At 52.0% G+C, this 12952-nt stretch overlaps 1 protein-coding gene across 1 annotated transcript; it reads left to right on the forward strand.

Moving 5' to 3' along the window:
• Positions 1–7909: 7909 nt before the first annotated feature.
• LOC126652372 (olfactory receptor 14C36-like) lies at positions 7910–8851 on the forward strand. Its single transcript, XM_050339109.1, has one exon. It carries the CDS (start codon positions 7916–7918, stop codon positions 8849–8851), a length of 936 nt encoding a protein of 311 aa, XP_050195066.1. The 5' UTR covers positions 7910–7915.
• Positions 8852–12952: the final 4101 nt, after the last annotated feature.

Below are 12952 nucleotides of genomic sequence, written 5' to 3' on the forward strand. Positions count from 1 at the left end.
AACTTTTGAGCAGCTTGTCTAAACACGCTGTGAGGCTCAATAAAGACAGAAAAACAATTTCATTATCTTCCTTTTGTGGTCTTCATGTTTTAAAGACTTCAAAAAACTAATTGGAGTCGTTCTGTAGTTTAGCTAAGGAGGGAGATTTCAAACTGGATGTCATAAAAAATACCCATTTTTTTATGAAATGGAAAGATTTACATAGAGCCTTGGGATGCAAGAGGGTCAGTGTGCAAAGGATTGGGACACAAAGATAAGGGGGAAAAGGAGATTAGTAGGACTTAGTTATTCAAAAGTTTAACAGTTATTACGTGATTCAATAGCATGTGCTAAAATGTCACAGTGTCTGAATTATAGATTCACATTTAAATGCTCACACCATAGTCAATTCACACCCACACCCAGGCAGAGATGTGTGGTTACATCAGTATCTAAGTGTGTAAAGGTCCCTCTCCAAAATTCTCCCCCACACATCCCTTTGTGTTTCCCATCAGACAAGGTTCCACCAGGCCCTGCAGGGTTACAATGGCCCCTTCATTCCATGAGTTTCCCCAGTGTCCCAATGGCCCCTGGACTCCATATGGCCCTGCAGTGTCCCCACAGAGCTTTTGATTGCAGGAGATTGCGCAGGACGAGCCCTGGGAGGTCCCCATGGAGTCCCCGGGACAGCAAAGTGACCTCCCAGCTCTTGAAGAGGGGAGACCTCACTGCAGTCACAACTCCCTGGGCAGGGGCAGAGGAGGGGCAGGCCCTGAGCTCTGCTCTGGGGGGACCAGGAACAGCACTGAGGGAATGGCCTGGAGTTGTGTCAGGCCAGGGTTAGGCTGGATCTTGGAAAAAGGTTCTTCCCCCAGAGGGTGGACAAGGATGTGAGCAGAGAAGCTGGTAACTGGCCTGGACATTTGTGAGGAGCAGTCAGTCCCTTCATACCAGAGCAGTCCAGTCCCCTTTCCTACAGGCAGCTTCTTCTAACAGAGCCCTTCTTGGGGTGTATGTGTGGAGATTCCTGCCTTGGCTGGGGATGCCCTGCAAGGACACTCCCCAAGGTTGACCAAAAGAAATCTGGGACTGGTTGAGTGACATCAGATCTCTATGTAATAAATATTTCTTTTTGCTGGCTTTAATATAATTCTTTGTAGAATTGCCTCAATATAGTGCACATCTTATACTCTACTACCAGTAGTTTTAGCCTTTCTATTGTGTAGTAAACAATTCTGACTAAGATCTTTTGTCTGATTATTTGTAAGAAGAAATGATTCATTCTATATAAATATTCCTAGTTTCCCAATCATTAAAACCTGTGGGACAAAAGTGGCTCAATCACACTTCTGGAATTCCTGAAATTTAATTTGTTGACAAAATCTGAGACCAAGATTGGATCTCTTATTCCTTGAGGCTCCACAGTGTGACAATGGCTTCTTGATTCCATGGGCTCGCACTTTTTCCAGCATTCTTTGGCTCCAGAAGGCCCTGCAGTGTGACAATGGCCCACTGATTCCATCATTTTCCCCAGTTTTACAAGGGCCCCTTGATTCCATGAGGTTCCACAGTGTCCCAATGGTGCCTTTAACTCCACAAGGCCTTGCAGAATCAGAATGGCCCCTGGATTCTGTGAACTCCCAAAATGTCACAATGGCCCCTTGATTCCATGAGATTCTACAATGTCCCGTTGGTTCCCTTTGGTTCCAGAAGGTTCTGTGATGTCACAGTGGCCCCTTGATTCCCTGAGGTTCCACGAAGTCCCAGGGTCCTTTTGATCCCATGAGGTTCTGCAGTGTCACCTGTTCCCTTTGGTTCCAGGAGGCCCAAGGGGATTCCAATGGCCCCTGGATTCCAGCAGATTCCACAGTGCCCTGGGGATCCCTTGTCTCCCTGAGTTTTGGCAGTGTCCAGGGTCCCTTTGTTCCCATGATGTTCCTTTGTTTCCATCAGGCCCTGCCACGGCCCAGACTCCCTTTGGTTCCAGGAGGGGCTGCAGGGTCCCAATGTGCTCTTTCTTCCATGAGGTTCCGCCATGTCCCAGGGTTCCTTTGGTTCCATGGGGTTTCACAGTGCCAAAACTGCCTTGTCCTTCTCCTTCCAACATTGGTGGGCCCATTGTGTCCCTGCCTGGGATGGAGCACGATTGTGTTGGTGCAGGAATGGATCCATGACCATCCTGCCCACTGCGCCAATGGAATGCTGCAAACATGACACTGCAGGCCCCACCCTGGAGGCAGGAACAGTCTGGGAACTCCAGGCCTGCTCCCATTCCCAAGAGCCAGGCGGGCTCACCAAGAGCACAAGGCATTGAATGCAGCCCCTGCAGCTCTCTGGCATTGCTGGGGACAAAGGCAGGAACTCAGAGGAGCTCTGCAGAGCCCTGACAGTGCCACTGCAATCACAAGCTGCATTGCCCGGCTCAACACTCAGCACAGCCAAGGCCACAACACTTCCTGAAAGGTGTCCCTTCTGGGGAGGGCCAGGGGGACAAACCCCTCCATCTGTGTGTTTAGCTTCTCATTTCCTTCACTGTTTTGTGCTTCCAACACATATACCCCAGTCGGGCAGAGTCTGGCCCCCAAAGAACACAAGACCTGACTATTTGTGGCTCCCGCTGCAGGGGGTTGAACTTGGGCCACAATCTGTGCCAGGAGCAGAGAGGTCCCTCCCTACAGAAACTTCTTGGCAATGGAGTTATCAAGAAAACAGGGACATGCTGTGGGGATCAGTGTCAGGGCATGGCCTGAGAAGTACCTTGACCATCCCCCTGATTACCATGACCAGTTTTTTCATCCCTTTTTCTCTATGTTCTCACACCCATTCCTTCACAATCCACTGTGATCCCACCATTTCCATTTCTTTGATCCTTCCCTAGAGATCCCATGACAAGTTTTGCACAGTCCCCAAATTTGCTTTCTTGTTGCCCATCATAAGTCTCCAACCTCAAGCATGAAAACCCCAGCCAGGTTTGTGAGGTCATCCTGGGGGGCTCTGCCATTGACCCACATGGTGAAGCCTTCACGCAGATATTTTGGAATTGTCTTTGACTTATTTTTTTACCTTTTGAACTTAGAAGGTGTCGTGGTTTTGCCCACCAACCCATCCCTGGGGCTGAGGATGGTTTTGTCCAGGTGATTTCCGGACAAAAAAACCAATCAAAAAGTTCAGTGACGCCTTTGCTAATTACATCTTTAAGAAAAACGGAAGAGAAAGTTGTGTCGCAGTTGAAATTAGGAACAGCAGCCATGTAGAAGGGTAGCGGGCCCGAGGAGGGCCAAGGCCCCCTCCTCCCCCGGCTTGGTCCGGGGGGGGCAGGTGCAGCACTGAAACCTCCCTTCTCTCTTGTGAGAGAGTGAAGAAAAAAAAGGTTTAAAAGACGAACTGCTTAGATGAGAAACCGCTGCAGAAGAATTCCAGCCATGAGATAACAGGATTTTCAAGGTCAAAGCTGCAGTCGCAGAAGAGAGAAGAAAAGTTCGAAGGGGGGAGAACTGCTTTTTCTCCTTTTCGCTCTCCCTCCCTTCAGCAGGGTAAAGACTGAAAAATAAAATCCCTGCCACCTGTAAAAGTTTGTTGGGGTGAAGAGACCCCCCGTGCGGCTCACAGAGGAGCTTGTGGATGCACCAGAGATTTGTGACTTTAACAGAAAGAGAAAGCCTTGTGCTAGAGTAAAAGCGGCTCAGATGAGGCAGAGTCCTGTTAAAGACTTTGTGACCCTCGAAGGGATCGATGCTTATGCTGAAGCGAGACGGCTCAGATAAGCTTGGGATCTCAGTGAGAGATCCATGCTGCTGCTGTTGAAGATTTATGACCCTGACGGGTATGAGAACCTACGCTGGAACACAAAACGGTTCAGGTAGGGATGTTGGGATCCATGTGTGGATCCGTGCTGCTGGTGCTATGAGAGAACCTACGCTGGAGCAGAAAATAGCTCAGGTGGGATATTGGAATCCGAGTAAGGGATCCAGACTAGACCCATGCCGAGAAGTCAATCAAGGACTGTTCTCCCATGGGGAGGGACCTCCATAGGGAAACAGGGGTGAACTCTTAAACCATTATCCCCTGTAACCCTGTGGAAGAAGATCCATAGTAAGCAAGTGTCCCCTTGCAAGCCTATGGAAGGAAACCCTTCAGGACCTGAGTAACCCTCAACCTTCGGTTTTAGCCCAGGAGGGGGGTAGACCCAGCCCTGGAGGCCAACACAGAATGAAAGAGAGATAAAGAAGTTCCAGTTGCGACGAAAATACTACAGAGTTACTGGAGAGAGAGAGAGAGCTGGAATTCCGAGAACAGAAAAGGACTGCTTCTCCTCCTTGGACTAATATAAAAGGAGGTGGGGGGAAAAGTATCTTTTGTAAATACATAATACCTTTTACTTAAGTAGAATTGTTGTAAATATAATTCTTTAGTTTTAGTTTGTTAATAATAAATACTCATACCTTTTTTTTTTAATTCAGTCTCTTTTTTGTCTGCATAAACCTTCTCTCAACTAGTAGTAATTGTATGTGGGAGTATAAAAGTAAATTGAGCCAGAGCAAAACCACGACAGAAGGGTTTCTCCAAAAACATGGCAATTCAAGTCCTCAAAAATGAAAATTCTTTGAAGAAGGATTTTGGGACTCAAAAAATAACAGAATGCTCTGGGTTGGAAGGAATATCAAAGTTCATCTGGTCAAAGCCACTGGACAGTGACATCTTCCACTAATTCGGGTTCCTCACAGTCCTTGACCTTGTAGAAATGCAGGGATGGGCCATCCACTTCTCTGGAAACCTGTTCCCGTTCATGCCACATTTACTGTACAATCTTTCCTCCTATTACCCAATGAAAAATTCTTCTCTTTCAGTTTAAAGCCACTGCCCCATGTTGTGCCACTACAGGCCTTGGTAAAAAGGATCCCTGTGATTTTCTTAGACTTTGAGCAGGACATTTTCATCTACAAAAACATTTGTGAGTGCCCAGAGATCTCCCCAGAGGGGGTTTCAATGTCTCAAGCCCATGACCACTATAGAGGGGCTAAAGAGCTGTGGCTTCAATGGTGTGGAGACTGAGGACAGTACAGGAGAGCCCTCAGAGGGCTTGAAGGGAGGATTTAGGGAGGGGGGATCCCTTTGTCATAGCAGAAAAGAGCAGGAGAAAGAAAGAAATTATGCCAAGTGCAGCTGGGGAGGGCCAGAGTGGACAAGAGGAAAAAGGATTTGCTCTCCCAAGGCAGTGCTGTGGCGCAACACATCAGCCAGGAGGAGTCTGGATGAGCCCAAGGCTTTGTGTGTGCAGGAAGAGCCAGGGAGGACGCAGAGATGACAGTGCAGGAAGGGGCCAGCCAGGTGGGGCAGCCGGGGGGATGACGACAGCCTGCAGGGAAAGGGGCAGGGCATGGACACCCTAGGACAGCCTGGGCTGCACAGCAGAGAGGCCTGTGCAGAAGCTGAAAGGCCCTGACACAGCCACCTTCTGCAGGCCTTTGGCCATGGCTGCTGGCTGTGCCCCTGATGCCAGGAGGAGACAAGTGGCCCTTGCAGCCCTGGGGCCTCCTGGCCTCCTTGTCCCTGCTCAGCAGCCTGGCAGGTGCCACCCCATCGTCCTGCCCTTGGCACTGCACATCCCACATCCCAGTGCCCCAGGAAGAGCCCTGAGCAAGGAGGCAGGGACAGGATCTGCCTTCCCAGGGGCTGGGGGTCAGATCTTGCTCCTTTGGATTGAGGAAACAAGTCAATGTTTCTTCAGCATCAGAGCCACCTTTGCCTTGCTTCTCCACCCTTGTCATCACTGTTTGCACTTTTCTGCTCTAAGTGGAACCTGGGGACACGTTCTCAGTTGTGTCCCTCAGTGAGACTCATTAGCTCTGCAAGAAACTTTAGTGTTTCAATCTCACTTTGATTTCTTGAAAACTTTCAGGGACTGAGTCTCATCTAAACAACTCCAGTCCCCCACCTCCCCCCTCTAGGCTGATGAAATGCCTGGGGCTGTTGCTGTGCTGCTGAGCTGGGCAGGGCTCCTGGAACACAGGGAGCTCCTGGCAACCAAGAACAGCTTCAAAGACACAGCTCTGCCCAGGAGCAGCTCCTCTGCACAGCCCAGCACTGCCTGCAGCACCCAGGGCACAGGAGAGAAGGCAGAGAGGTGAGAGGCAGCCTGGGCTGGGAGGGGATTGAGCTCTCACTACAGAAGAAACCTTCAAAGGATTTGAATGAAGAATTCTCTGGCTGTAAGAAGGTTAAACTTCTGTTCCTGGAGGGATCTCCTAAAGATGGCACATCCCACAGCTTGTAGGATCTTTTAGAAGGGCTCTGTGTGCTGGGGCAGGGACTCTGCTGCCTGCCAGGGGCAGCTCTCAGCCCGGCCAAGGAGCTGCCACGGCCCTGCAGGGAGAAGGGGTGGGGGGAAGGAGTGAGCCCTCCTGGCAGGCCAGGGCTGGGCAGGGCCCTTCAGCTGCAGGCTCAGGGCTCCTCCCAGCTTCAGCTGCACCTGCTGCCATTTGCAGGGGCCCTGCTCAGGAAGCACATCCACTGCCAAGCCCTGCCCCTTCCCAGCCAGCGCAGGGGCTCTGGGATCTGCTCTGCAGCCCCTGCCCAGGCAGAGCTGCCCCTGGGCCCTGGGCTGGGGATGGGCTCTGGCAGCACTTGGAGGGAGCTGAGCTGGGCACGGGGGGGGCTGCTGGCAGGAACAGCTCCTCACACACATCCAGGCAGGGAGGGAGAGGCAGCTGCTGCCACAAGTGCTGGCCAGGGGGATGTGGCCCCTCCCTGCCTGTGTCTGTGGCACAGAGCCCTTCCCTGAGCAGCTCCTGCCTGGGCTCCTTTGCCAGCCCAAGCAGAGCCTCTGCCCTCAGGCCCACGGGGGCTGGGCTGGGCATTGCCCTGCAGCAACCAGAGCCCAGGCAAGGACAAGGCCCTCATTTCCATCTGGCTCTGCCTGTCCCTCGTCCCTTGGCAGCAGCACTGGGGCATTTCCCTGCCATCCCCTGCTGCCTGGGCTCTCCTTGTTCTCACTCTTGGCTTTTCTGAGCCAGTGTGGGGTTTGGGTGGGCAGATTCCTGTGCAGCCACAAACCCTTTGGGTACTCCTGTGGGGATGTGTCTGTGCAAGTGCCCTCCAGGCAACTTCAGGCTCTTCAGCTGTTTCCCTGGGTGTCCTGCAGGGCTGCAGGTGCCCTCCAGAAGGGCACAGCTCTGCCACAGTATCTCTGTGCTGCACAGGATCCCTGTGGAGAAAACTCCTCAGTGCTAAATCCATGGAAATGCTCTGGGCACCTGCAATGGGCATTTTGTGTCTCACTCTGGGAGGGGAGAGATGAAAAGGTGAGGAGTGTGTCAATCTGTTCATTGGACATGGATTCCTGTGAACTTTCTGTGTAGGGGAACAGTTGAGTGTGATGCTCCTGCAGCTCCAAGCTGCCAGCACAGGGCAGCTGAGCACAGACTGATGGGCAGAGCAGCTCTTCTCTCTCCACTGAGGGACCATCCCTGTGCCCTCAGAACCCACAAGACTTGACCTGCAGTGCCATGGAAATGTCAGGGATTTCACACAGTCACAATCATTCCTAACTGTGTCAGGTGAAAGTGGGGGAACAAACAAAAAGAATTCTTTCAGCTCAGTCCTTCCTTTGGGCAAATTGCAAACAGCAAAGCTGAGAAGCTCTTGGATGTATGAGGAGCACATTTAATTGGAGATCACCCTGCATTCCAAGTTCCCTCTGCCAGCAGACCAAAAAGGAGTCCTTGGGAGCCCATCCACGACTTCCTGCTTCCAGTGGTGCCCTCAGGCAGCAACAGCCAGAGCTCAGGGGAAGGAGCTGCAGGGAGGTCTGAGTGAGGAGAGAGAGACTGAGAGTGGGGTGGCTGTGAGAGGTGTCCTGTTTGGCTGCAGCAGCCTGGTCTAACTCAGCATTGACTTCTCCTCCTCAACAGATGAAAACACTCTGAGGAAGCAGCAAATGCCCAACAGCAGCTCCATGGCCCAGTTCCTGCTCCTGGCATTCTCAGACAGGCGGGAGCTGCAGCTGCTGCACTTCTGGCTCTTCCTGGGCATCTCCCTGGCTGCCCTCCTGGGCAACGGCCTCATCCTCAGTGCCGTAGCCTGCGACCAGCACCTGCACACGCCCAGAGACTTCTTCCTGCTGCACCTCTCCCTCACAGACCTGGGCTGCATCTGCACCACTGTGCCCAAAGCCATGCACAACTCCCTCTTGGGTACCACAACCATCTCCTACACAGGATGTGCTGCACAGGCCTTTTTCTTTGTATTTTTCATGTCAGCAGAGTATTTCCTCCTCACCACCATGTGCTACGACCGCTACGTTGCCATCTGCAAACCCCTGCACTACGGGACCCTCCTGGGCAGCAGAGCTTGTGCCCACATGGCAGCAGCTGCCTGGGCCTCTGGGTTTCTCCATTGTCTGCTGCACACAGCCAATACATTTTCCCTGCCCCTGTGCCAGGGCAATGCCCTGGGCCAGTTCTTCTGTGAAATCCCACACATCATCAAGCTCTCCTGCTCACACTCAGGCTACCTCAGGGAAATTGGGTTTCTTATATTGAGCTGTTCCTTAGGTTTTGGTTGTTTCATTTTCATGGTTTTCTCCTATGTGCAGATTTTTAGGGCTGTGCTGAAGATCCCCTCTGAGCAGGGACGGCACAAAGCCTTTTCCACGTGCCTCCCTCACCTATCTGTGGTCTCCCTGTTTATCAGCACCATCATTTTTGCCTACCTGAAGCCTCCCTCCATCTCCTCCCCATCCCTGGATCTGGCCCTGTCAGTTCTGTACTCGGTGGTACCTCCAGCACTCAACCCCCTCATCTACAGCCTGAGGAACCAGGAGCTTAAGGATGCCATAAGGAAAGTGATGACTGGTGTTTTTCAGAAGCAATAAACTGCATCTTTTCTTCTGCAGAACACTCCTTGTGTAACACATTTTGTGTCCAGCTTGCCTTCTAAAGCTTTTGATAGTTGGGGGCATGGGGGGGCTTTCCTGCTTTTTTCCCTGTATTCTCATCATTAACACTGAAATTTTATTCTTCATCCCATATATAATTCACTCTCTACCTCTTTTTTTGACCCACAAAATGTACTAATCAGGAATACTGCTCTGTGTGTATTTAAACTAAATAAAAATTTGTGCAGTGATGTATTTGTCAAACATCCTCCCTATGATGGTTTGTACATGATAAATCACAGTCTCTGCATGTAAGAAAGAAATAGACTGTGCAAAGTCTTGTTGCTTTGCTTGTTTCTCCATGCAGACAGTGCAGGGAGGGCAGGGACCCACTGGGACTGCAGGGACTGAGGGCTGGCTCAGATGTTGTGTGTTGGTGGTCAATGACCAATGGAGATGACAAAGGATCTCCAGGTCACCCTCCTGGGGCTCTGCAGCTTGTGCTGGCTCTGATGGCAGGGGAGGACTTGTGTGTCGGAAACGAGGAAGTGCAGGAGAGCACAGAGGATCTGCAGGGACAGCCCGTCCCATCCAGTCAGCAGTGACTGGAGCCCTGGAGCAGAATCCTGCCCAGGGTGGAGTTAGCCAGACAGAAAGTACTAAATCTTGCTGAGAAGTGGCAAAGAGAGCTCTGCAACCCCAGGGGACACAGCAGGTACAGGAAAAAATTCTTGCAAGGGACTTCCCTTCCCCTCAGTGAACTTGCACAGGTCAATCAAGAGCAGCCCCAAAGCCATGTCCCAGGTCTGGAACAAGGCAGGGCCCCTCTGACCACCCTCCATGGCCACACAGGAGCGTCTGTGGGAGGTGCTCAGTGGCAGGGAGCACCATCAGCTGGCTCTGCCTCCCAGCTGGAGCAGCACAGCCCCACAGAGTCCCCCATGGCCCCGGGCCCCACAGCCCCCTGCTCTGCAGAGCAGCCCCCAGCTCGGGGGCTGTGGGGAGCACGGGCAGGGGCTGCAGGAAGGGCTGCTCAGGCCAGCACAGACGTGTTCCCCTGGGGAAAGGCTCTGGGGGAGATGGGATGTGCCAGGAGAAGAGCAGGACAGGCTGGGGGAGCAGAGGGACCATGCAAAGAGGCTGCCCTGGCCCTGGGGCAGCAGGAGCTGCCCGAGCTGATGATCTCCTGAGCACTGCACACACACAGGCCCTGGCCTGACCTCCATGGCCTCCATTTCTTGCTGCAGGGCCAGGCCTGACTGGGCTGCTCTGCTGGGCTGGGGCAGGGGCAGGGACATGGGGGGACCAGGCAGGGGCTGCACTGGGCAGTGCCAGGGAGGGAAAACCCCAGTGTTGAGCTGCAAGGTGTGAGTGTGCAGGGTGGGGGCTCTGCAGGGTCCTCCCAAAACCAGCCCTCCTGGGAGGGATGGGAAGGAGCAGCAGAGCAGGGTCTGGTCTTTGCCATGTGCTGCACCCCCTGGGAAAGCTGCCCCAGGACAGTGGTCACACACCAGCCAAGAACAATCACAATTGCCTTGTCCACCCCTCAGGCCGTGGGGCATCTCAGACAGGGCAGAGCAAGTGACACCCCGTGGGACTGAGGGGAAAAAGAGGCAGAATTAGAGATATAAAATATATTAAAAAATTTCAGGAGCTCTTCTGAGCAATTTTTCTTTATTTGAATCATTGGTAGAAAATTTATTTTGATATGTAGCTTTACAAAGCTGTTCATACAGTGAGTAGATCAGGTCATGGAATATGGGTTTGGTTTTTCAGTGAAAAAAACAATGAAAAATTAGAAAAAATAAAAAAAAGTAACCCTTGAAATGTTGGAAAGGAAGCCTTGAGCAATTACCAAGAGTTCTGTTCTGCAGAGTTTTCTACTCTCTCCCAAAATCCACACTCATGTCTTCAGCCATCACTTCCCAGAGCAGTCCCAGGGGTAGCCACAGCCCCAGAGATGCCCCGGGGCAGCTCCAGTGCCCAAGTGTGAGAGGCAGGAAGGGCCCAGCTGGGGAGGGGCAGGGAATCCCCCACCTGCAGCCCTGCTGCACAGGCTGAGGAGGGTCCTCTCCAGCACAGCAGCACATCCTGTGCCCTTGGGGGCTGGGCTGCCAGGGCTGTCCCCAGGGACTGACTGGGCAAGGAGGGCAGGCAGATGCTCAGGGGTCAGGACTGTCATCATAAAGGTGACCCCATCCAGATGAAAGGTTTTGGGGAGGTCAGCAGAACTGGGAAAAACTGGATGGGATATTTGGGTGAGGGAAAAGGAGATTTCCAACAAATAAAAAAGATTTTGATGAGATAAAAACAGTTTCAGGGAATGCTGAGGGTGCTGAAACACTGTCTGTGCAAACATTCCTGATGGACCTTTACTCTATTTGTAACCTCAACAGTACCCAAAAGTGCTGCCCCTCCCATTGAAAGGAATCCACTGTTATAATTCCAAGCAGAAAAAGCCCAAACCCAGAACTCCAGACTCTTATTTGCAGTCCAACACCCATCCCAATTTCAAACCTGTATTACCAGTATGAAAAGCCAAACTTTAATCCTGACCCAGTCCAAAAAGCTCTTCCCCTAAACATGAACCAGACCCTGCCAGCAGAACAACAAACCTGCCAAAGTTCTGCCCAATCCCCACCCTGAGCTCTAAAGCCCAAGGCCTGACCATGAAGCACCCCCACAGCCCTTGGGAGCAGGGCAAGGACCTGCAGGGCCCAGAGCAGCCCCAAGGGGTTGGCAGAGCAATGGGAGGTGACCTGGATCTGCTCAGCTCTGCAGGGACCCCCAGCAGAAGGGCCTGGGCTCTCTCAGGGATGTCCTGGGGCACAGGGGCTCAGCATCCAAGCCAAGAAGGCCAAGTGCACATGGCAGCAGCCAGAGCTGGGGGACAGCAGAGCCATCAGGGAGGGCCCAGAAATGCTGCTGGGAGGGGGTGGGAAAGCAGGAGGGGTGTGTGCAGCCTGCAAGGCCAGAGGAGCAGCAGGGCCAGGGGAGCACAGCCTGCAGCAGAGATGGCCAAGGGCTCTGGCAGGGCTGCAAGGCCCAAAGGCACCCAGGCCTTTGTGCCCTTGGCTCTGGCAGCTGCCTCTGCCCCTCAGGCCACCACAAGCCACTTTCCTTTGTCTGCCTGCACTCCTGACCTGCAAGGATCTGCTCCAAGGAGTCCCTGGGGAGGCGTTGTCAGTGCCTGCCCTCAGTGGGGCCCAGCAATGCTTCAAGGGACTGGGAGTTTGCCTTCTGACTTCTTGAGCAGCTTCTGCAATCTTCTCTCAGTACTTCAGGATGATGGACTTGTCTCTAAACACAGTGTGGGACTCATTAAAATACAGAAAACAAATTATTTTCCTTCCCTTAATTGTCTTTATCTTTTCAAGTCTTCAATAACTAATTGGAGTTCTTTTGTAGTTTAGCTAAGGAGGAAAATTTTAAAGTGGACGTCACAAAAATATATTTTTTTGATGAAAGGGAGTGATTTGCACAGAGCCTTGGGATGCAAGAGGGTCAAGGGTAAAAATGATTTGGTCACAAATATAAAGAGGCAGAAGAGATTAGTAGAACCTAATCACTGACCAACTTAACAGTTATCAAGTGATTCAATAGCATTTGCTACAATTTTCGCAGTGACTGAATTATAGATTCCCAATAACAACTTTCACACCACAGTCAATTCACACCCACGCCCAGGCAGAGATGTGTGGACACATCAAGATCTGGGTGTGTAAAGGTCCCTCTCCAAAATTCTCCTGGTTGTCGGTGAAACACCCCCACACATCCCTTTGTGTTTCCCAACAGACAAGGTTCCACGAGGCCCTGCAGGGTCACAATGGCCCTTTCATTCCATGAGTTTCCCCAGTGTCACAACGACCCTTTGATGCCAAGAATTTCTGTGCTTTCCATGTTACTGCTCTGCTCTGTCCTGGGGCAGCCTCACCTGCAAGATTTGGGCAGTTTGGGGGGACAATCGAGGGGAGAGATTGAGCTTTTAGAGAGTGGCTGGAAGGGACCCTCAAGATCTTCTAGTCCATCTGTCGAACAGCACCACCATAATTATCTCTAAACCATATCCCAAAGTGCCATATCCAGTTGCCATCTGAA

The sequence above is a fragment of the Myiozetetes cayanensis genome, unplaced genomic scaffold (genome assembly GCF_022539395.1).
Source record: "Myiozetetes cayanensis isolate MyiCay16 unplaced genomic scaffold, myiCay2020 scf791, whole genome shotgun sequence".
Lineage (NCBI taxonomy): Eukaryota > Metazoa > Chordata > Aves > Passeriformes > Tyrannidae > Myiozetetes > Myiozetetes cayanensis.